Below are 26,567 nucleotides of genomic sequence, written 5' to 3' on the forward strand. Positions count from 1 at the left end.
CAGCCATGGCTAATCCAGGTCACTGCAATTCATTGCTTTTTGGAAGTATTGATGGCAACTTTTGTGAAGTTTGGAAGGTAGGAGATGAGGTAGTGGTGGTAGTAAAGATGTGGGGATGGGTTGTGAGACGTGCTTGCATAGCTCAGTTGGTAGAGCACTTATTCACGAAAGGCATAGGTCCCCAACTTGAGTCTCAGTACGGCAGACAATTTTAACCTGCCAAGAAGTTTCAAGAAAATAATTATGTATACAGTATAAAAATGCTCTCTCTGATCGTGATGTACAGTTAGTTAGGATAAATAATTTAGTGTCTATTGTATTGATACTGCTTAGTGGAAACCAAATGGAATAATTAACGAGTCCCAAAAAAATGTTTTTAAGACTAGTTTGAAAGAGATGACTTGCACGGAAAAGTGAAGCATCATTAGAGGGAATAAAATAACTTGTGAAAGGAAAAAGCAAATGTACCTCTTGGGAAGAACGAGTAGAGATCCTGCTGTAGTTGTTCCCTACAAAAACTATCAAAAATTCCTATGAAGAGTTATTAATAACTCAAAGAATGTGCACTTACTTACTTACTTACTCCTCAGCCCTTGAAGAGCATTGGCCTGCATCACAATATCCTGCCATTCTATCTGATCCATGGCTTTCCGTCTCCATCCTCTAACACCCAGCCTTTTCATGTCTTCTTCAACTCCATCCACTCATCTCTTTCTGGGGCGTCCCCTCCGCCGTCTGCCTCCAGCCTTGCCATCAAAAATCCTCTTACATGCTCTGTCTTCTTCCATTCTGACCACGTGCCCTGCCCACCGCAGCTTTCTTATTTTAATATAGTGACAATGTCAGGTTCTTCAAAAAGGTGTCGCAGTTCTGCATTCGTACGAATGCGCCGAAGTTCTTGATCATATATTGGGCCATATATTTTATGTAGCACTTTTCTCTCCCATATGCTAAGGATCTTTTTCTCATTTACAGTATTGGTCCACGTTTCAGCACCATACCTAACAACTGGTCTTATAATTGTTTTGTAATTGAGGATTTTGGATTTTTGTGATAGAAGCGAACACCTAAGCATGGGTAATGAGGCACAGTAGCATCTGTTACCTGCTGCTATTCTGGCTTTCACCTCACTGCCAACATCATTTGTCTCAGTGATAGTCGATCCAAGGTGCTTGAAGTCTCTCACCCTTCCAAACTCCCTGTCGGCTATCCTGAGATTTGGTAGGTTTTGTTGGTCGATCATTGCCATATACTTGGTCTTTTTGACATTGACTGTGTATGTTAATTTGATGTTCATAACATTTTTCGAGTAGTATGCACAATGTGAATATCTGGTCAGTTGTTGATCTATTTCTTCTAAAGCCACTCTGATAGTCTCCAACTCTCTCTTCCACATACGGAGTAAGCCTGCTGATTAGAATCTTGGAGAAAACTTTATATGTAGTATTTAGTAGGGAGATTCCTCAATAGTACTGGCAGTTTAATTTATCTCCTTTTTTATGCATGGGGAACATTATAGCTGCTTTCCACTCCTTTGGCATGCTCTCCTCTTGCCAGATATTCAGTATTATTTTATGAATTATTTCCACAGCATTTCCCCTGCATATTTGAGAAGTTCAGTCTGGATCTGATCTTCTCCAGGCGCCTTATTGTTTTTAAGGTCTTAATGGCTGGCATCACTTCCCCCATTGTAGGTTCTGGTGTTAAAACCTCTGCCTCATAGTAAGTTAATTCCACCAGTTTCTCTCATTCTAACCCTTCCACTTCTGGGTTCAGTAACTCTTGGAAGTATTCTGCCCACCTGTCACGTATTTTCTTACTCTCCCCTATCAATTTCCCTTCTTTGTTCCTATACATATTTGTTCTGGCTTTGAACCCGGTCTTTCCTTCTTTAATCTTTTGGTACATTTCACAACATTGTTTCTCCTAGCTGTTCAATTTCTTACAGCTTTTTTCCCCTTTCTAGTGCTCTTTTCTTATGGCTGCAGATCCTCTTCACTACACGGCACTTTTCATTATATTCATTCAGATTTTCTCAAGTCCTTCTCTGCAATAATTTCATTCATGCTATATTACGTTCCTCAATTCTTCTCATACATTCTTCGTCAACCCTTCCTTCCTTTGAGCCCGTTCACGTCCTAAAACTTCTCCTGCTGCCTTGTGGATTGCAGCCTTACATCGTTTCCACATTACTTCTATATGTTCTTTTGATGTCGGTCTCATTCTTAATCCCCTCTTCTATTTTCATCTGATGTGCTCTCCGTATTTCTTCTACTTAAGTTTCTTAAAGTCAAACCTCTTTTGTTTGAGGCCTTTTTGTTTACTCAATAGTGAGATCCTTTGTCTACATTTAATTCTCACTAGATGGTGGTCTGAATTGCACTCAGCTCCACATTGGCTCCCAACATCCATTATGTCCAATTCGTGTCTCCAATCAATCATTATATGGTCTATTTGATTTCTGGTTTGTCATTCTGGTGAAACCCATGTTTCTTTGCATAATTTTATTGTGTGGGAAACATGTACTGCCAACAGTCATGTTTTAGCTTATAGCAAAATCTACCGCCCTAAGTCCATTGTCGTTTGATATTTCATGAAGGCTATATCCTCCTATGGTTGGCTGAAAGGCCCCTTCTTTTCCTATTTTTGCATTCAGATCTCCTATTAATATCTTGACATCATGTTTGGGAGCCTGATCATACAGTTGTTCTACCTTGCTATAAAACTCGTCCTTTTGTTGTTTGTCTACCCCCTCTGTGGGTGCATGTACATTTATAATTGTAATGCTGAAAAATTTTCCCCTTAATCTTAATATGGACATCCGTTCATTGATTGGTTGGAAGCACATCACCGCATGTTTCAGTTCTTTAGCAACCACAAAACCTGTTCCAAAGGTATTCATCCTCTTTCCACTATAGAAGAAAAGAATGTGCACATTATGTCCAAATTCAGTAACTCCGACAACAAACTTAACTCTATATGGAATGTACTGAAACAAGAGATAGGACAAACAGCCACAGAATAAGATAACATCACTACTTAATTGAATGGAAGGGCTATAAATGATGAGTCATGGGTAGCAAATATGCTTAATAATCATTTCTTAAATATAGTAGAAAATACAGGGACAAACACTTCAAGAGAAAAATCACTGCAGTAAGTTGGAAATATGCAATTCTTATAAAAATAAATCATACGAATATATCTCCAACTTCTTCTGAAATTAAGAGAATTATATACTCTCTCAAAAATAAAAATTCAACTGAACTTGGTGTTTGTAATACAGTACTGAAGATATGTTCTCATATAACAGGCCTTGCCTTAATTTAAATGTGTAAGGCATAACTAAGCCTAGCGTTTTTCGAGGGAGACTGAAGTACGATATTGTTTAAACCCTCTATAAGAAAGGTGATGGGAGAGATGTCAATAATTGGCTCAAATGGCTCCGAGCACTATGCGACTTAACTTCTGAGGCCATCAGTCGCCTAGAACTTATAACTACTTAAACCTAACTAACCTAAGGACATCACACACATCCATGCCCGAGGCAGGATTCGAACCTGCGACCGTAGCGGTCGCTCGGCTCCAGACTGTAGCACCTAGAACCGCATGGCCACTCCGGCCGGCTGTCAATAATTACCAACCTTTTTCACTACTGATGTTATTCTGGAAAATTTTTGGGAAGGTGATGTACTCTTGAATAATATATTAACTGAGATATATCTCAAATGAGCAACAGTAGTATACTCAGTAATTCACAGTTTGGGTTTCAGAAGAGTTGCTCTCTAGACAATGCCATTTACATGCTGACTTATAAAATTTTACAGGCATTAAATAACAAAATGGCAGTGGATGGTACTTTCTGTGACCTATCTAAGGCATTTACTGTGTGAATAACAATATTCTCCTAGATAACAGAGTTTTTATGGAACTGGTGGTATAGCCAAAAAATGGATGACGTCACATCTAAGCCATTAAGTTCAACTGCAATTCAAAAGGAACAATGATGTACATAATTACTACACCAGAAGAAAAAAAAAAAATTCATCATGCCACATTGAATTCGACACAAAAAGGGGTGCAACCAAAATTTTTGATAGCTTAGCCACTGACAAATGTCTGGCCGGCAACAAAGTAGAATTTGAAAGCAAACTCCTTGACATTTCCTATTCTGTACAAGAATTTCCATTACTGTACGGTGTAAAAAGATGGTGGGTAGGAATTACTAACACACATTCGTATGCCAATAAAAAATAAATAAATTAATAAAATAAAATAAAAAAACCACCTGTAAATCATCATTATGTAGCCATACATTTACAAAATAAATTATGATATAGGGCCTAAATATAAAATGGCTTGTTCTACATCATTATGATTTATTGTGCAAATAATTCACGGAACCAACTATCTAAATGTCTATCTACATCTACATCCATACTGTGCAATCCACCGCAAAGTGCATGGCAGAAGGTACACCCCATTGTACCAGTTATTAGGGTTTCTTCCTGTTCCATTCAATATGGAGCACGGGAAGAATGATTGTTTGAATGCCTTTGTGTGTGCTGTAATTATATTAATCTTGCCCTCATGATCCCTGCGTGAGCAATACATAGAGGTTGTAGTATATTCCTAGAGACATCATTTAAAGCTGGTTCTTGAAATTTTGTAAGTTTCTTCAACATCACTGTAACACTCGCTCAAGGGCCAAACAAACCTGTGACCATTTGAGTTGCTCTTCTCTGTACATGTTCAGTATCCCCAGTTAGTTCAATCTGGTACAGGTCTGACACACTTGAGTAATATTCTAGAATGGGTTGTACAAATGATTTGTAAGCAATTTCCTTTGTAGACCGACTGCTCTTCCCCAGTATCCTACCAGTAAACTGAAGTCCACCATCTGCTTTCCCCACAATTGAGCCTTTGCGATCATTCTACTTCATATCTCTACATAGTATTACATCAATATATTTGTGGCCAATTCCAACTATGACGTGTTGAGATTATAGTCATACCATACAACAGGTTTTCATTTTGTGAAGTACATAATTTTACATTTCTGAATATTTATAGCAAGATGCCAATCTCTGCACCACATTGATCTGACTGAATATTTATGCAGCTTCTTTCAGACAGTACTTCATTATAGATAACTGCATTACCTTCAAAAAGTCTTAGTTAGCAAAATCATTAATATACCACATGAACAGCAACAGCCCAACACATATCCCTGGGGCACACCCAAAGTTACTTCTACATCTTATGAGGACTCAATTTCAGACACCATGCAGTGTCTGCACTACCAAAAAGTGCTCAATCCTATGACAAATTTCGCTTGATACCTGATATAATAGAACATTTGACAATAAGTGTAGGTGTGGCACCGGTGTCAATTTTTTTTCAAATCAAGAAATAGTGCAAATATCTGACTGCTTTGATCCAAAGCTTTCAGTATGCCATGTGAGAAAAGTGCGAGCAGGGTTTGGAAGGTAGGAGACAAGGTACTGGCAGAAGTAAAGCTGTGAGGACAGGGTGTGAGTCGTGCTTGGGTAGCTCAGATGGTAGAGCACTTGCTCATGAAAGGCAAAGGTCCCGAGTTCGAGTCTCAGTCCGGCACACAGTTTTAATCTGCCAGGAAGTTTCAGGGTTTCACATGATCAATGTTTTTGGAATCCATACTGGTTGGCATATGAAGGAATTCATTCTGTTCGCGTTATCTCATTATTTCTTTATTGTGGGACCTGCAGCACATATTATGTCACAGTAGGACATTATGCAGTGAATTGGTATAAAGTATGCTAATCAATATCTTATTTTAGTATATAAGCTTATTTCAACTTTACTGCCTTCAGCAGTAGGCCTACATGTTCTGATGTTGTACATATGGACATATGTCAACTTTGAGTAAATCATTATTGCTGTCTACAGATGTTCGATGTAATTTTTTTTCCAGCAATGTTTGAAAGTTGTTTTCTAATTTTCTGTTGTATGTATATTACATTTTTTTTCTTTTTTTTTTTTTTATCTTACAGTAGTAGAAATTCAAGTTTGATGGCTAGTTGTTTACTAAAAGTACACGACAGTTGTAGAAGTAAATTGGGGCAATTCTCCTCAGTTTTTCTTTACAAAGAAACATTTGAAAATAGAGTTAAGCATTTCAGCTTTTGTTTTGCCGCCCTCAATTTCAGTTCCTGTCTGATTCGCAAGAGACGGGGCATTAACTTTGGTGCCACTAACAGCCTTTACATACAACCAGAATATAGTGTTACCCTACTACTCTTTATCAGACATTTCCCACCACTGATAACAATACCATTTGTACTAATCCGAGACTTCAACTAGTACCTTCTGCTCATTTGCCTGTATATAATATTAACAGTAGACATGTCTACATAACATTTCTCTGATCCACTCCTAAAATTATTTCTGTGCCTGCAGATGAATCTTCATTCCTGATTATGTACAGTACACTGTTTGTCACAGAGTTTTCATCAGAACTGACAGATCCAATGTCAGGAAGGAGCACAATGAATTTTTCTGTGGTTGCATCTGCCTACCTACCTGCATGGTAGTATACACAACACTAGCTTTCCAAAGGAACTTAAAGGCTATCTGGTAAAGCAGAAATTTTACAATGGTAATGAGTACCTGTTAAATTAAATTTACACATATTTTTCTTTGTAATGGATAGTGTCAAACTGCAATCAAAATGGTTGTTCCTTGGGAACTAAGTGATACTGAACATTCTCTGTTTTGTGTGTGTCATATTTTACAAACACATTTTCTGTAGGTGAAGTACATCTAATCCTGCAGGGTCAAATATAATTCCATTCAATTGAGACATGTTAACAGGAGTTTACTATATGGTATCAATCTACAGAGATGCTTGTGACGCATCCCCGAGAAAACACAAACATCCCACTGTTATAAGACTCCATAGACAGTTTAACACAGACACTATCAATGGCGAAAACAGAAGTGTCACACTTCATATAACATTGATTATTCAAATTCCATTGACCATTTACAAAAGGAATATTATGCTTCACTTAAGGAGCACTGAAAGAAGGCACAGAAGATGAATCCCTGCATAATCTACCAACAATTAAAGCAGCATGCTCTAGTTCCCCGCCTACAAGTGAGATTTTTGTAGTTTCGCTCAGAAAGACGTTTGGAAGAAGCACTACTCAAGTTGCGTGATTCCACTAATGTAGCAGACTGTATCGCTGTAGATGTGATTAAGGAATGGAAGCTGAACGCTTATTAAATTGCAGTAGCACAGTTAGTGGTTTGTACCGTTTAACTATAGCGTTGCAGAAACAAGGAACTTCAACGCTGAATAACAGGCAAAATTCGTTATTTTTCTTCAAAATGTAATACGAAAACTTTAATAACATGATTTACATACGAAACATTCAAAACATTTTAATGGAATGGTTCGGTGTACTGTCCTCACGTACTTAGACGATAATACATTAATTACTGCAAAACGGAACCTAATAAATATATTCTTCTTAGTCACAAGACAGTTTGTAAATACAATTCCATACACACACACACATGTTAATCGCCGTGAACTGAATGTTAAAACCCACCTTTCAATGACAAAACTGTATACAAATACTCCCTGACTCCAACACTCGAAATATATATATATATATATATATATATATATATATATATATATATATATATTAGAATGTCTTGAAATTAGCTTTACCTGGGCTTCTTTAGTAAATGTCGGAATTTCTTCCTCTCCTTCGGTTTCTTCCGACGACTCCTCGTTCAACGCTCTTAATCTAATCATTGTTAGATTCCGCACAAGTAAATCTCCAAGATCAGGTACCCGGTGTTCAACGCTCTTGCGGCGTCTATTTTATAGTTGCTATCTGTCCATTGTTTACGTTTAACTCTCTCATCAATGCACTGCCCTGCCTACTGTCACTCCCCCCCACTCATTATCCTATGTTTATAAATTGCATTGTATACCAGCCAAAGATACATCTGCTGGTCGGAAGCAATAAACTTAAGAAAATCACGTAACTCTCATATTCGTAACAAACTAGCAGAATTAACTGGAAGTACGTTTTGCAACACCTCAGTTATGGGCAGTTTTTCTGATGCTTCTACCTCCTAGATAAAAATTGACAATTAATTCGTGCGTGACATATTTTTTGTCATTTCGAATTTGAGTTTTTTAATAAAGTGATAGCTTAAAATATGATATTTCGCGCATTTTTTCTTTTATAGAGTGTGAAGTTACATTTTCCTTCTGCAATTAAGCAGCATACTCTTAGTTGTAGTTTGTAGTGCCCTCCACTACACCATTTAACAGAATTATATCTGATAGGCCTAATTTTTAATGTTGAATTACTTCTGAGACTATTCTACGCTTTTTTCTTAGCATGAAAGACCAAACAGACTGCTGAAATTCTAAAATGTCATACGCTAAACTTAACTTTGAAATTATCTTTGGCTTACCTTCGATAATAGTTATCATGGCAGGCGACAGGTAACGGAGTGGGTGGGATTGTTATGAAACTTTTTTATTCAGTGCCATTGTTTAAAATGTGAATTACGGTCTGATGACAGTGCGATGAGCGTTTTCGGTGACTTCCGAAATGTTTGGGCACAGAGATTCCCAGGAAGCAGTTTGCCAGCAGCTTGGGAAGAAGATGTCAGAACAAACCTTGCCAAACACAAACAGAAAGTTGCAGTCTTGAAGGAAGAATTAGAGAAAGAAGAATTTTACGTGGAATATCTCGAAAGACTTTTGTTGGATGTCGAAAAACACAGATCGAAAGCTTCAGACAACGAAGAATCGAGTTCCGAAAAAGATGATGCTCAAAATGAATCTAAACGCGCAGCTAGTGTTAACGAAACGTCCACCGAAGCAGTTGTTGACGGAGTAGGAGAGATAGAAAAGAGTATACAGCACGAAGATACAGTGGAAAGGAATGACAGTTCTGTCCATCAGTGTGTGAGTGAATTAGCGTCCCCTGAATCCAAGGTTTCCAGATCCAATAGTGAAGTTACAGAGAGGCCATCAGGTTGTGGTAAAGGACATGACAATAGACGTGTGAGGAGCATAACGCACCCGAATATATCAAATTATATAACAGTTATTGAAGTTAATGGATTGAATGTTGCAAAGCGAGAAGGGCAAAAGGATGCTATCAACAAAGAGCAAAAGGATGCAGCCAACAGGGATGTACCCATTCCGAAAAAGGTACCTCCAAAACCACCACCTAAGAGGATTAGTAATGTTCGAGGAGAACTTTATTCGGTGATTGCAGCTGAAGATTTAGCATGCACCAGGCTGGATGAAAATGCTAGTGACACATTGGGTAGTGCTTCAAACAGTGATAGAGCTGAGAGAAAAGAGAAGAATGTTGACACTGATCAAAGTGACGCAGCATTCAGTGATAGGAGTGCTAGCAGTTCTCTTGAGCGAAGTGCTTCTGGAGAAGATGGAGTTAAAAATAAAAATGATGCATATAATCTTACATCAAGTAGAGATTCCATAATGAGTGACAGTGGTGAAGGTTTAAAATGTTTGCAGCAGGATGATGAAGAAGAACCTTACTATGATTCTGTTGCTCAAGATGGAGACTATGTTTATTTACAAACAGGTATGAATCGCCAACAGTCCAGTATTATTTCTGTACACTATTAAATTATAACTGCAGTTGTATAGGCCTATATTTGTATTTTTGTAAGGTATTTCTTGTTCATATATTGATTCAGCTTAGTGTTTTATTTGTGATTATTTCCTGCAATGTTCAATATGTGACTAAACAAGTAGCTAATCCAATATGTAAATATAGAAATATAAACCTTCATGTGGATGTTATTTAAGAAACTAGAGTTGAGCATTTGATGTAAACAAGAAAGTCAGAACAGAAAACTTCATACTTATCACAGGCAAATAAACCATGATAAATTATATAGCCTGCCATAAATACTTAACAAATATGTGTCGCAGAAACTATATAATTTTTTTTTTTTTTTTTTTTGCCAATAATCCAGTTTCATGGAGTCTCATCTCAATCATCAGTGAAATCATTGTTAAATTACATGACACACACTTATTAACAGTCCATACAGTTAACTTATTAAAGATTCCTAGTAGTGGGCCGGCCACTGTGGCTGAGCAGACCTAGGCGCTTCAGTCAGGAACTGTGCTGCTGCTATGGTCGCAGGTTCGAATCCTGTCTCGGGCATGGTTGTATGTGAGGTCCTTAGGTTAGTTAGGTTTAAGTAGTTCTAAGTCTAGGGGACTGATGACCTCCGATGTTAAGTCCCATAGTGCTTAGAGCCATTTGAACCTAGTAGTGAAATGTCAAATCACACTGGCAAGCACAGATTCAAGTCACATTGTTTAATTCTGCCCATTTACCTGCAGGGCCATATAGATTGCTGTGAAGCAACTCTTACAGTGAAAAAAATCATTAAGTTATAATGAATTACCTTCACTATTAGTTAAAAATATGATACCTTTCTGTCATTAACATAGCAGAAATACAGACCTTAAGAAACAAAAGCAGATGATTCACTAGTGACACAAAAATGTTAGCAATGTAAATCAAACTATAGAATGCACACTGTATGTTTCAAAAATTTGGCAAGACACGGTAGCTGACAACGTAACTATCACCTTCAAACTATGGTACAGCTCAGTCTACCACCACACACAACATGACGCAACACAACACAATCCAGAACATCTTTCCCCTCAAAGATCAGCATCTCTACTAGCCCTGCATATCACAGCCTCCACTAGGCTTCTGTGATTCTAATAAGCAGGGCATTATCAAAACTAGATCAAAACAATATAAATGATACACACCACAACTGATATCTACAACTGAAACCCCAGACGCCAAATATGTAACATATAAAGTTACACTTCAGAGTATGTACTGACAGCTGGACTTCACTAGATCTTCGGAAACAGATTTTCAGTATAGCTGCTATAAGATGATCATTGAAGTGGTTGGACTGATGACCTCAGAAGTTAAGTCGCACAGTGCTCAGAGACATTGAAGTGGTTGCACTTTATTATTTCAATTGTGTGGTGTCAGTTCAACATCAGATACTGCGCGCCAGCTGTGACGTGTAACATAATGATGATGTGGCATGTGCTGTCTTACATTGCAAACAGAGGTAGAAAGTAGGCCTATTTATTTTGATTTGATATTATCTTTTGAACTGTATGTTGTGACTAATTGACCTGTACACAGCCCTCAGATTAGGTTAGTTTGGAAGGTGACATTGGATTGTGAATTGACAAAACCACCATATGCAGTATTATGAGAATAACTGTAAGTCTTGTTAAGTAAGTAAAGCTGTTATTAACCGAATGGTGAGCACAACAGTGACATTCCCATATCAGGAGTCTGTGATAAGCTCTTGCTTTCCCTTCATCTTTGAGCTTACTGACCCAACCAATAATATGAGTACCTACAGTGCAACATGGATTCCAAACAGAGATGCAACCTTGCATTTTTCACATGATCAAACCTTTTATGATCCTTGATGAATGGCATCTGTCAGTTAAATATATTCGACATATGCTGTATCAATTTACTGCAGTACCCAAAAAGTACTCTTTGCCAAGCTTCAGGAAGAATATAAACGTACTTCTCCTTTTCAGTTTCTGGAAGCCTTCATCAGACATTAGTATAAATTCTGTTATAGTAACAAAAGGAACTCCATCAGATCGTTATTTACATGGGTCACGTCTTTAAAACGGATAGTGGGCATATGATGGTATTTGGGTTTAACTGAACGCACTGACATGAGATGTCAGCTTTGTCCCATAATATAATGATAATGGGTGTAACATCATATGTGTACAAAAAAAAAAGAACAAAATCTTGACAATACAGCTTTTTGTCTGTATTAGTTTTTAAAATTTAGTCTCAGTTGTTTCATTGCCTGAGGTCAAGATGAGATTGAAAGGTGACATTTTGATTGTGAGTTAGCAAAGTGGTGTCAAACATTTCAGTTAATCTGACATTTGGGCAGTGTAGTGCAACAATACTGATTTCCTTTTGTGCTTGTTATTTATTAACTCACAGGATATGCCATACTTTTGCCTGAAATCTTAGAAAATTATAGTACATTATTGTAAACTTATAAGTTCATTTTAATTAGTTTCAGTTTGCTTCCCAATCACTTTTACAGAATTATATCCAGAATTCTTGTAAACTATATCTATATCTGGCCAAAGCCTGTAGGCATACCAGTTTCTTTTGCATCTTATGAACTCTTTCATAGCTTGTGCTGTGTTGATTCTCAACAACATGCTTGTACCCTCAGTGTAAGGAAATAACATTTTCCACAGCCCTATACGATGAAAAGAACAAATCATGTTTTGTTTGTCTAAACCAACCACAGTATATCATTGGTCGGGATAATGGAAGCGTCCGATTCCACCCCTCTGCTTTGACTAATGACGTCACCAATATGGCGGAAATGACCATTCACAACAGCTCCCATACCACTCCTATGATGTCATCAAGTAAATGCCACAACACGAAAATAGATCAAAAAACCACCAAACATATATCCCTCCAAAAATATAATGAAACTAATGGGACAAGCGGGAGAAATTGGGGGTTTTTGGGTGGGGACAAACTAAATATACACACATGCCACTACACCAAACAACAAAAAACACTAAAATCACAAGACCCCATAACCTTCCCAAATTCCACTGGAATCGATAACTTCCCTTGACCTATATAAGTCAACAGAAACAATCGATACCACACTATAAATCTCAAAAATTTCACCACTACCACACTTAATCCTACCACAAAAAAAAAAACCTAGAAAATTAAAATTGGAATCGAACACTTCCCTTGACCTATATAGGTCAACAGCAACTAACGATACCAAACCAGCCATAGCCACAACCACACCTTGCAATCAAACACTTCCCTAAAGTCATATAAGCCAACCACAAAGCAAAATACCAAATCACCAATATAAACGACCAAACAACTTACAAACACCCCACCAACCATTAAAAAAAAATTCCTCAACTCCCCACTAAAAAGCTCTGGCGCAGCCATCTAGGTCAGACACCACAATCTCTCTCTCTCTCTCTCTCTCTCTCTCTCTCTCTCTCTCTCTCTCTCTCTCACACACACACACACACACACACACACACACACACACACACACACACACACACACACACACAATTGCAAACAAACAAAAACACAACTACATAAAACACTCACCCCACCCACAACCCAACCAACCAACCAACCCCCCTCCCAAAAAAAATAAAAGACCCATAAACCAAGAAAAAACAAAAGCAAAAAAAAAAAAAAAATCACAATCACACTCTACAACTCAACAAACATAATCCTCTACACAAAATCCTACTAACCACCCTTAAAAAAACCCTAAAAATGCAATAGCCCTCAGGGACACACTTCCGCCAACAGTACTCATCTAGATGAGACTGAAGGTTAGAAGAGCGCCTCTTCCCCCTCCCAATCCCTTACTTAACTGCCGCGTAAAACCTCTCTGTAGTATTCGTACAGGCCCCCGTCTCATAATTCTTACACTCAACACTGTGGTTCACTACTAAATGATTGTACCCTTGATGACCCAACCCCCTATAAGAAGAAAATGCGTCTGAAACTATAGTGGTACCCTCTTCAATAAAATCCTCCATCAGCCCCACTAATTCCCTTTTTGTCCGGCCCTCCAAAACCCTAAATACACATTCTGAACCCCCCCCCCCCCCAGATACCACAGCCCCCCCACACCCCTAAACCAACCAAAGGCTTACCCCTCCCATACTTTCTCTTCCCAAACTGCGACTCATCAATCTCCAGAACACCAGGCCCACCCTACCTACCCTGTACTAAAGATATTCAGAACACACCTCACGACAATAAGAATACAAATCAAGTACCATTCTCTCACTCACACCCACCTCACGCACACAGAACTTGTGAGAGGATTTAAAACAAAAATGATACGTCATTAACACAATTTCTCACATGCCCAACCTAGACTTCTCGAGCCAGGAACCTTGCCTAATGGAGTGCCATAAGTTATCCTTACGACATCCTTACATATAGCCATCCCTGGTCTGAGACACCGGAACTTTAGTAAGCCTCATTTCTTCACGACACACTGAACACTTCACAACTTCAGCCAACAGGACGAATAGCTGAAGAAATTTTATTAGAGACAACACACTGTCCCCCATCATTGCCAACAACCGAAAACTGTTGACCTTGTCAGTCATATCCATACCTACCAAAGACATAAACAAAGCAATTTACCAAAATTCACACACGGCGAACAGAAAAAAAACTACAATAACATTGACATAACAAAACCAAAATTGTTAACTCGCTGAAAAATATTACGCTTGAAGCACAGTCACCACTGATACCACACACTTGCAGTGCTACCACGCAAATGAACCCCATATGCCACATAACACGCTACCCATAAACACACCACCAGAGAGAACCACCGACTGCAACAGTACACAAACTAAACCTGAAACATCACCTAACACACAACACACAAACACTCCACCAGAGAGCACCACCGATCACATCAAAACGACACCTACAAACACGCCACTCTCACAAACTAAACTCCACACCATCGTGACGTCACATACCACAACAGCCTTATGTCACCGGTCAAAGCCGACCAGTGGAATCGGATGCTTCCGTTGACCCAATTAGTCATCCATGTCGCTCTAATATTTAGGACCAATTAAGATGCTGCAGAGATTGAGACATCAGTTGTATTAAGAGTGAGCACAGGTCAAAAACCTGTCCCAGCCATTCTGGTATAGAGTATCCATCATTTCCATACTCCTGCATGGGAAAGTTGCAACTGTCCATTCAACAGGCATGGCTGCTAATTTGCTCTAATCTTGCACTCTGTGCACCAAATACATTGAATGATCTCAATACCAACAAGGCAATGATTTCTTAACCTTCTTTCTGTTGTAATATTTGGCGATTACCAACCAAAACTACTTAAGAATGAACAGCTATATACATTTAGTTGTTGAGGAAGCAAGTGGTAAACTGGATCAGTGGAAGGGCTGTCAGAGAACATAACTCTTTATTCCTGGATCAAAATAGTTTAGTAATTGGCAGCTAGTTGTTGCCAGGAGAGCTACGATAGCATCTACATCTACATGACTACTTTGCAATTTACTTAATTCCCTGGGTATAGGGTTCATTGAACCACATTCGGGCTATTTCTCTACTCGAACAGCGCTAAGCTCCAATTTCTCATGTTGTTTTACAGTGATAAAGTAAGTAATTTAAATTTCATGAAAATATCTGCTGCAGTGAAAAACACCTTTGTTTTAATGATTGCCACCACCAACTTGCATATTACCTCCTTGGCAATCATTCCCCTATTTCGTGATAATGCAAAATGAGCTGCCCTACTTTAAACTTTGTTGTTTTTGCCACCACCAACTTGCATATTACCTCCTTGGCAATCACTCCCCTATTTCGTGATAATGCAAAATGAGCTGCCCTACTTTAAACTTTGTTGTTTCGGTGGATACTGGTCAGGGATAGTCTGTAGCTCTGTGTACAGATCACACCACTGAGCCAGTTACAACACATTCTCCACCAACAGTGCAAATTACAGACACACATCAGTTGGGTAACACTGAAATGTGTTTATGCGATCACTGTTCTCAGAATTATCAGATGGAAGTGGAATGTTATCCTACTCATACAATTTTCTTGTCACAGCCTCAGATACGCAACACACAGAGACAAAAGTCAATACATTGTTCACTATCATCATGACAAGTTTCAGCTTCTGGCACAATTACTCCAAAAAAGTTAAAGCCAAGTGATATGTGTTGTATAGTAGTTGTAGTGGATGTTGGTATGGTGACGCTGCAAATGTCGCCTACACTGTGGATGCTGCATTTGAAGACAGTAACTAGTATGCTAATTCTGTATGGCCTATGCAGTAAGCCACTTTTCCACAATAGTTGGGTAGTAAGGACTTGGCCAGTTCAGTGTCTCTACACTGGTCACTTCCTTAGGTAGCAATGCAGTCCCTAGCACTAGGAAATATGCTAGCAGTGATAATACATGTCAGATGTGGGTCCATATGTTGTACTTGTAGAAGGTGAAAATGGTAATATGGGAAAGAATGTTGTGTAAAGAAAGTAACAATATGAGACATGAAAAAAGAAAGTAACAATGTGGACTTGAAAGTCTCAATATCTCTGCCATTGGCTGAAACAGGTATAAAATTGAAACCAAATCTGGACAGTCAGGAAATAAGTTAAAGTTCCATGATCTCTTTTTGACAGAAAGGTATTGAGGCTTACATGCCTAATTTTCTCACAAAGAGGCAGGGCATTATTGGAGTTGTTGATATTGGCTTATCTAATGAAGACATTCTTGGAAAAATAAAGTCTGAATTTTCAGTCACTGATGTGAGAATTTCTCCAGGGAAGTACTTTGGAATGAAGAGGTGGAGTCTTTGCACACCAAAATGTCTTTTAACATTTAAATCTGAACATTTCCCCAATATGTATATTTGTGTGGTATGCACAACCCAGTTACGCCATATATCCAGTCAGTTTTGCAATGCCAATGCCATAATTGCCATTGATATTTACATTTAAGTACACAACGCCATAGTAGTGCTCGTTTAGCTAAATGCAGGGGAGCCCAGGGCACTTCGCAGTGCTCACATAACAGAACAATAAGGTGTTTGCAGTGCAATGGAAGTCATACCGCCATCAGCCACTGTTGCCCAATTTACCAGTAGCACATGGTAGCTAAACACAGTGAAGCCTACAGCACTTCTCATGTGTTTGATTTTCCACCACAGCATTTATCATTTGCACAAGTTACTGCTGATATTCCTGCATCTTGAATGTTCTCTCCTAGTGCATGGCTTGAAGTGTGAGGGGAAACTGAAAGAAAGAAAACTTCATCGGGGGCCTAGTTATGCAGTTATATCGGTTCCAGCTACCAGGTCTTAAAAAAATAAAACATTCTCTCTCACTTTGTACAAACACAGCCATTCTGACGTGTTATACAACTTACAGAGTCCATGGAGCTCAATAAGAAACAATCTGTGTCCTCCCACATCTCTGGCCACATCTCAGCTTCAGTAAGAAATTGCTATTAACAGTTTTAGTACTTTAATACTGCAGATCTATCCATCTCTAGAAAATGAAACAGAAATGGCAGCAACACAGGCTCTTATATAGAATGCTGTTGAATGCATGCAAATGTGACTGTATCTTTTAAAGTCCTCCATTGGAATGGACAAACAGCTATATCAAACAGAGAAAGTCTTCATAGAGAACTCAGCAGTAGTTACAGATCAGCAACTTGTATTTGTGAAACTTGGTTTGAGCCATTCTAGCAAGTGCATTTAAAAGGCTATGCAGTGCTTAGGCACAACAGAGAGGATGGAAAAGAAGGTGTCACCATTTTAATAATCAACGTGTTTCAGTTAAAAAAAAAATTATATTCATCTTGGAACAACAGATTGTCAAGCAGTGGCCGCTGTAATGTACTCTCCTAACTGAGCACTTACAATTGTTGCCATCTGCAAACTACCTCAGTTTACATTGCTAAATGTTGCTCTGGATCATATAATTGGCCAGCTTCATATGCTATTTCTCCTTTGTGCAGAATTCAATGCACACCACTCTCTATGGACTTGTGAAATAGACGATGTAGGCTGGATCTCAAAGATTTGCTTACAATTCTCAAAAATGTCAGTTTAGTACTTCTCAATGATGGCTTCCCTGTCATGCTACATAACCTATACAGACAACTGTTGGCTGTTGACCTGACATTGTGATGCACTGACTTTGATGTGTTAAGAAGTGGGCAGTCGAACAAGGCTCTCTTCTAACCAGCAGCTGGCATATCATGAAAGCAGACTGGTCACTGTACACTGCTACAATCTGGGAGAAGTTTTAGTCCTTTAACAATTTGTTAGGTCCGCAAGATGCCCATCAACAACTCATTTCAATTATTGTAAAGGCTGCAGCAGCTTCCACTCCAAAGAGAAAAGAAGTCATCACTTTGAAGCAACGGCACACTGTCTGGTGGACACCAGAGTGCTCTGGAACTGTAGCAGAGCGAATACTAGCATATTGTACCTGTTGGGGACAACAGGTGATAGCAAACTTCATTGTGTATCAGAAAATAGCTGCAAGAGTTCGAAGACAGTGAGAAGACATTAAAAACAACAACTGGAAAACTTATTGTGAATCTTCTACTAACAATGTTAACCTTAGTGATGCATGGAAAAAATTTGAAGTTTTTGAAACAGAAGAACTCGACTAATCGTCAACCATTAACTAATGTCTGGCTTGAAGGCTATATAAAGTTTAATATTGCCAGCTTCCACAGCTGAACAACTGTTTCATTGCCAGAACACAGGGAACACACTCGTCCTAAAGTGGTACCGTTTTCATGTAACAAACTGATGATGAGTATTAAAAAAAGCAGCAAATTCATCACCTGCTAAGGATAGCATCCATTACCAAATGGTAAAAAATCTGCTTGACATAGCACTTAGAAAACTGTTACAGTTATTTAAGAAATGAGTGGTGCACTAATAGAAGATTTGGACAACTCCAGTAGTGGTGCCTATACTGAAGCCACATAAAGATGAGGAGCAGACCACTTCCTCTTTCTTCCTGCATTGTCAAAATGATACAGTACCTGGTTAAAAATTGCCTGCAGTTGTGGTTGGAATCGAATTTTAACCTCTGACATCTATGATGATGCAATCAGGAAGAAAGAGAACATCACAGTGATGTTGTTGGTTCATATAATAATGTACACATACCCGTGTTACTATGGAAGTTGGAGATAGCTGGAATCCCACCACAGATGATTTACAGAATTAGCATCTTCCTTGCTGACAGATATGTCTGGGTTCACTTTATGAATAAATTGATTGGCTCCTATCTTCTTAAAACATATCTCCCATAATGAGCAATCCTATGTCCCCATACTGTTATCTCTATACTGCCCATTTGGAGACAATTTTAAAAATTCTCCAGTATGCAGATGACATTGTATGTATGTTTAGGCTACCAGTCTGAATCAGGCAATGTGCAGCTTCTCGAAGGCAATGGGCATTCTGGATTAAACATTCCAAAGCTTTGGATTGAGACGTGTCCAGAACAATCAGTAATTGTACCTTTTATGATATGTGCTATTCGAGGCTATTTACACAGTGTCAGACTTTCTGCTCATTAAATACCAAACATATCATAAGATTCCTTGGTGTTCTCTTTGATTTTAGAATGAGAGGTGGAGACCTTAAAATCAAACTGTTGGTGCATGTGAAATAGCATTGAATCTTATTAGATCTGTGACGAGGGTATGATGGAGTGCTCACCCCAACATTCTGCTGACAGTATATCAGATGTTGATGTGCTTCTGTATAGATTATAGATGCATGATGTAGCACAATGCTGCTAAAAAGTACCTCCCACTGCTTTATAAAATATCATACAAAAGTATATGCGCCTGCTTCAGAACTATGCTTTCCTCCCCTACTAATGCCCATCTTCTGGAAGCAGTGAAAATGCTATTACTTCTACACTGGACACTGCTATATGGTCATTATATTTTACAAAGATTGACATATACACTATGTGATCAAAAGTATCCAGACACCTGGCTGAAAATGACTTACAAGTTCGTGGCACTATCCATCGGTAATATGGCATTGGCCCACACTTAGCCTTGATGACAGCTTCCACTCTCGCAGCCATACGTTCAGTCAGATGCTAGCAGGTTTCTTTGGGAATGGCAATCCATAATTCATGGAGTGCTGCACTGAGGAGAGGTATCTATGGTGGTTGGTGAGGCCTGGCACAAAATCAGCGTTCCAAGACATCCCAGAGGTGTTCTAAAGGATTCAGGTCAGGACTCTGTGCAGGCCAGTTCATTACAGGGATGTTATTATCATGTAACCACTCTGCCACAGGCCGTGCATTATGAAGAGGTGCTCGATCATGTTGAAAGATGCAATCGCCATCCCCAAATTGTTCTTCGACAGTGGGAAGCAAGAAGGTGCTTAAAACGTCAATGTATGCCTGCGCTGTGATAGTGTCACGCAAAACAACAAGGAGTGCAAGCCCCCTCCATGAAAAACATGATCACACCACACCACCACTGCCTCCATATTTTACTGTTGGCACTACACACGCTGGCAGATGACGTTCACGGGGCATTCGCCACACCCACACCCTGCCATCGGATCGTCACATTGTGCACTGTGATTCGTCACTCCACACAATGTTTTTCCACTGTTCAGTTGTCCAATGTTTACGCTCCTAACACCAAGCGAGGCATCATTTGGCATTTACCAGTGTGATGTGTGGTTTATGAGCAGCTGCTTGACCATGAAATCAAAGTTTTCTCACCTCCCACCTAACTGCCATAGTACCTGCAGTGGATCCTGATGCAGTTTGGAATTCCTGTGTGATGGTCTGGATAGATGTTTGCCTATTACACATTACAAGCCTCTACAACTGTCGTCAGACTCTGTCAGTCAACAGATGAGGTCAGCCTGTATGCTTTTGTGCTGTACATGTTCCTTCACGTTTCCGCTTCACTATCACAGCGGAAATGGTGGACCTGGGGATGTTTAGGACTGCTGAAATCTTGCATACAGATGTATGACACAAGCGACACCCAATCACCTGACAATGTTCAAAGTCCATGAGTTCCGCGGAATGCCCCCATTCTTCTCTCTCACGATGTCTAATGACTACTGAGGTCGCTGATATGGAGTACTTGGCAGCAGGTGGTAGCACAATGCACTTAATATGTTAAACATATGTTTTTGGGGGTGTCCAGATACTTTTGGTCACCTAGTGTACTTCTCATCCACTGATTACAAAGTGTGAACTACTCTCTTACATGGTGAATAATAATGCAGTCATGGAATATGCATTTTCTTCACTATGAACAGCACAAACACCAGCAAACTAAAATTCACAGAACTCTAGTTCTTCCAATGTGAATATCATGGATTTTTGCAATTCATTCCTGTAACATATGTTGATTGTTCCAACAATGGAAACAGATAAGGGCACTTTTCACCTATGTCATACCTCAGGAAAAAGTGGGCAGACTGTACTTACATTTATACTGGCAGTTCAAAAATGAATATGGGGATGCACGTTTTTCTCGCTACAAATTGCTGAAAAAAGGAAATATCAACTTCCATGCAATTCTGCCATATTTCTTGCTGAAATGTTCACTGTTCTGCAAGTAGTAAAATATGTAAGTTCTCTATCAGGTGTCAAAGCAGTAATAATTACTGACTCACAGCGTGTAGCTAAATCTATTAGCCACTAGAATTGGAACAAAGGAACTTGTAAATATCTTCTAGATCTAGTAAATCACTACTATCAAGCAAAAACGACTGGTCATGTTATAGAATTTGCTTGAATCAATCACATTCTGGTTTCATATATAGTGACACAGTGGGCCAACTAGCAAGAGAAGTGATTAGCAGCAGGAGGCCTATGATCATCAAACTCCTATACACAGACTACTTTTTACAACTCAAACAACAAGCAATTCATTCATGGTAGGCGGAAGGAACTGATAGTCAACAAATGTTAGGTGAAAACTACGCAGGTATACAGCCAGACGGACATTGTTTGTCAGGTCCAAATCCTCAAGGAAAATTGTATATTGTGCAAATATGTCTCAATCATGAATTCTTCCCCACCCAATTACGTCGGAATGACATAGAAAGGACACTTTACTGTCAATGCGATGACTCCATGATTTGTGATGCGAGTCACGTTTTAGTTCAGTGCAAGCATTATGAGACTGACAGAGTCAATTTTTTACAGGAGCTCTTGAGACTTCATCATGGTCAACCACTCTGTACGATCCCAGTTCTTTGTGATCCATCCAGGAGTCTCTCTTGCCTTAGCCAAGTATATCGCACAAGCAGATGTAAAAGTTGAAAACGAGTGATGGCGATCGATCGTACTGCAGGAACTGAATTACTGCCTTTCGTACAACCAAGTGGTATACTGTCACTTGTGTCTAGTATCTCCATTGAATGTATCTCGTCATTATATTCTGAAATCACATTATGAAGGGCTCCTCTCCACAGAGTTTCTGACACAGGTAACATGTACATTGCTCTAATTGTCATTTCATTTAAATTTTTAAAAAAAGTTTTCAGTTCAGTCTCCCCACGTCAACATCTATGTGATCATTCCAGTGTAAATTATTCTTAATTGTAATTCCTGGGTGATTAATTGAATTCATTGCCTTAAGACATGCGTGATTTATTGTATAACCAAAATTTAGTGGATTCCTTTTAGTATTCATGTGGATGATTTCAGAATTTTTCATTATTTAGAGTAAACTGGTCTTTTTGCACCATACAGATATCTTCTCTAACTCATTTTCCAATTGGTTTTGATCATCTGATGACCTGGTAAGATGGTAAATGACAGGATCATCTGCAAACAATCTAAGAGTGCTGCTCAGATTGTCTCCTGAATCGTTTACGTAGATTAGGAACAGCAGAGGACCTATAATATTTTCTTGGGGAATGCCACGTATCACTTCTGTTTTACTCAATGACTTTCCATCAGCTATGGCGGACTGTGACATTTCCGACAAGAAATAATGAACCCAGTTGCACAACTGAGGCAATACTCTATAGACACACAGTTTGATTAGAAGCCACTTGTGAGGAATTTCGTCAAAACCTTCCTGAAATCTAGAAATATGGAATCAGTTGAGAACCCCTGTCAGTAGCACGCTCATTACTTGGTGTGAATAAAAAGCCAGTTGTGTTTCACAAGAATTATATTTTTGAATCCATGTCGGCTATTTGTCAATAAATAGTTTTCTGCAAGGTAATTCATAATGTTTGAACTCAAACGATCTGTAGTTTAGTGGGTTACTCTATTTTCTTTCTTGAGTATTGGTGTGGCCTCTGCAATTTTCCAATCTTTAGGTAGGAATTTTTTGTTACATGATCAGTTGTATATGATTATTAAGTATGAATTCATTGTATCAGCATACTCTGAAAGGAACCTAACTGGTATACAGTCTGGACCAAAGATCTTGCCTTTATTAAGTGATTTAATGTGATAAATGAAAAGCACCAGTTTGCTTTTGTTCTACAATATTACTTTTATTGTTAACTGGTTTTCGGCTTACTAGGCCATCTTCAGACATTTATATGATTTAATGTGCTACGCTGCACCGAGGACCTGTACTTCCAAGTTATCTATGTTGGCAGCTGGTCTTGATTCAAATTCTGGAATGTTAACTTTGTCATCTTTGCTGAATCTGTGAGAGGATGTGTTTCCTAATTTATTATGTTGCGGACATTTAGTGAACATATCATGTATCCAGCATTCTATGATATATGCGACACATCTGATGATTAAAAAATCAGTTAGGACTCGCGCAGAAATTGATAGCTGATAACCAACAGTGTCTGTAGAGAGACAGGAAGTAGCGATCACAGTACAGTAGCCACTTTGGTTGCAATTAATAAATCCATCAAGATGACTAGGAGAGATCTTATTCTGGGAAGAGCAGATAAGCAGCATTTAGCATCATACTTGGACAGTGAATGGACATCATTTAATTCCAATGTAACGGAGACAGAGGAACTATGGGCTAAGTTAAAATCAATTGTAAATCAAACTGTGAAGAAGTATGTGCCAAGTAAGTGGATTCAGTATGGAAAAAAAACCCTGATTTAATAACACAATTTTGAAAATGCTGAAATTTGTACTGGCGAGATAGGCACTTCTCTGGTGCCTGTCCCACACCCACGATGCGACAGACCATATGTGTGGCATTAAGTGATGAAGCAATAGCCTCCGAAACTAGCCTTGTTGATAAAAAATCACTTACAATTGAAGCAGATTTCTCAATTCTGATAGTTACCAAATCAGACATTATAGAAAACAACTAAGTTGCCAGGCCCAGGTGGATATCAAGTCGCTTTTATACAGAGTATTCTTCAGCATTGGCCCCGGATTTAGCTTGCACTTATTACAAATCTCTCGCCCAGTGGAAAGTCCCAAGTTACTGAAAAAAATGGAGGTAGATAAGAAGAGTAAATTAATGGACCTGCGAAATTGCTGTCTAATATCCTTAATGTCACTTTGCTGTAGAATTATTGAGCATATTCTAAGTTTGAGTGTCATAAATTTCCCTGAAACAGAATAGCTCCTATCCACAACATGTATAGTATAAAGCATCACTAATTTGAAACTCATCTTGGCCTTTTCTTGCATGATAATCATACCAACTATGGATTAAGGGCAATAGGCAGATTCAGTATTCCTAGATCTTCAGAAAAAGTTTGATAAGTGTCATACTGTAAAATGTTTGACACAGTGCCACAGTGTGGATTGTCAACAAAGTTCTGAGCTTACAGAATAGGTTGTCATAGGTATGAGAGGTTCCAAATATTTTAAGTAATGGGTCCCAGTGTGTTGTCCTGGACTGTAAGTTTTTGTCAGAGACAGAGGTATCATCTGGAGCGCTCTAGGGAAGTGTGACACGACTGCTTTTGTTATCTTTGTACATAAATGTACTGGCAGATAGAGAGAGCAGCAAACTGCAACTATTTGTTGATTACACTGTAGTGTACAGGAGGGTGTTGTCATTGAATGACATTGGAGAATACAGGATGACTTAGACAAATTTCTGTTTAGGGAATGACAGCTAGCTCTTATATCTTTCCAAATATAAGTTAATGCAGATGAGTAGGAAAAACAATCATGTAATTATTGAATACTGTGTTAGTGGTGCGCTGCTAGATACAGTAATATCGATTAAATATCTAGGTGTAACATTGTAAAGCGACATGAAACAGAACAAGAAATTAAGGTCACTTGTGTGGTCAACTTCAGTTTATAGAAAGAATTGTAGGAAAGTGTAGATCACCTATAAATGGGGCTGTACACAGGACACATTTGTTACCCATTCTTGAGAACTGCTCGGATGTTTGTATCCTCATTAGGTCAGATTAAAGGAAGATGACAAAGCAATTTTAGAGATATGCTGCTAGATATATTACCGATAGGTTCAATCAGCATGTAAGTATTAGAAAAAAGCTCTGTGAACTCAAATTGGAATTGCTGGAAGGAAGGAGACATTCTTTCTGTGAAACACTATTTGAAAGTTTAGAGAACTGGCATTTGCGACTGACTACAGAACAATCCTCCTGCCACCAACATACGTCTTGTGTAAGGACTGCAAAGACAAGCTAAAAGAAACCAGGGCTCATACACAAATGTAGACAATCATTTTTCCCTCACTCCATTTGCAAGTGGGACAGGAAAGGAAATGAGTTGCAGTGGTGCTGGGTATCCTCTGTCAAGCACCTTATGGTAGCTTGTGGAGCGTGCTTGCAGTTGCAGGTGGAGGCAATAGATCATAACAACACATCATTGTAACTGGCAAAAAGTACAAATCTTTCAGATTATTGAGGGGGGAAAATGTAAAAAATAATGCAAATGCATCAATTTGTTCTGAAGTGATATTGGCACTTTAATCTGTTATTCATATTGTGGTTCTCATAAGATAATGGTTAAGGAATAGGTAGATCCAACGTCTCACATGACAGTCCATGAGGGCTTTGCTATGCCTTTAGTTCATTTCACCATTGTAATCTTAGCTACCAAAAGATTAAAATCAGCAGTTTTGGGTGTTTGCTTAGGGGACAGGAGGCGAGGCCTGTCACTGCCGATTAAGCTCTGAGGCACCTCCCAATTCGTTCTTCACACCCAAAACGGACACGAATAGAAAAATCATTGTACTTCTGTCACTGATCATAAGTTACTAATTACTTCTACTAGGTTGCCTTTTTAATTTTTATGCAATTATTGTAGTTTTAATTTGAAAGTTGAATTGTATAATTCTTATGATTCATTTCTATTGTCTATGTAAAACAGACTCAATACTGTATGTTAACAGATAGTGTATTTGTATATTCAGTACAGAACCATACAACTGGAGCTCTCACAGCTAGATTAAGCACTCACCAGTGATGAACCAACAAAATTGCACCCTTCTATTCTCAACTGTCTGTCACATTGTTCTGTTCCATGCATTTGTAGTAGTTTGCAGGTAAAATCCTGTCGTCCCATGTCTGAATACTACTACTCTGTTTGGAATTCTTACTAAGCTATGTCAACAGTAAAGAGAATTAAAAAGTGACTGAGTGATTCTTTATCTCTTTCCTTCAGTAACACAGATATTTTCATCTATGACAAATGGAGAAAACTTAAACAGCCAGAACCAACAAGCATAGTGGAAAATGACTTGGATAATCTGAGCAGAACATAGTGCTAAAGATTTGTTATGAATCAGAAAATTGTCTCTGAGTGCCCAGTCACAAGGAAAGAAATAAAGAAAGAAAAGAATACTTTGTGTGAACAGTACAATGCTTGGAATTACAGTGAAAGTTGAAACATTTTCTGGGAACAGCTACAAAAAATACCTGCTTTGTGCAGATTCCCCTGCATTTTGTAA

General features: G+C 38.7%; 2 protein-coding genes across 3 annotated transcripts in view; one reads left to right on the forward strand and one right to left on the reverse strand.

The window, feature by feature from the left end:
• Positions 1-7,944, reverse strand: part of LOC126168524 (calcineurin-binding protein cabin-1-like) — a 254,871-nt gene extending 246,927 nt beyond the window's left edge. For both annotated transcript variants that reach the window (XM_049920564.1, XM_049920563.1), the window contains exon 1: positions 7,721-7,944. In XM_049920564.1, the coding sequence (XP_049776521.1) occupies positions 7,721-7,807 (87 nt within the window). In that variant the 5' untranslated portion in view covers positions 7,808-7,944. The remainder of the gene's footprint in view (positions 1-7,720) is intronic.
• A 568-nt stretch (positions 7,945-8,512) lies between these two features.
• Positions 8,513-26,567, forward strand: part of LOC126168550 (active breakpoint cluster region-related protein) — a 130,425-nt gene continuing 112,370 nt past the window's right edge. Inside the window, exon 1 of the mRNA XM_049920565.1 lies at positions 8,513-9,632. Coding sequence (XP_049776522.1) covers positions 8,597-9,632 — 1,036 coding nt within the window. The 5' untranslated portion in view covers positions 8,513-8,596. The remainder of the gene's footprint in view (positions 9,633-26,567) is intronic.

The sequence above is a fragment of the Schistocerca cancellata genome, chromosome 1, assembly GCF_023864275.1.
Source record: "Schistocerca cancellata isolate TAMUIC-IGC-003103 chromosome 1, iqSchCanc2.1, whole genome shotgun sequence".
NCBI lineage: Eukaryota > Metazoa > Arthropoda > Insecta > Orthoptera > Acrididae > Schistocerca > Schistocerca cancellata.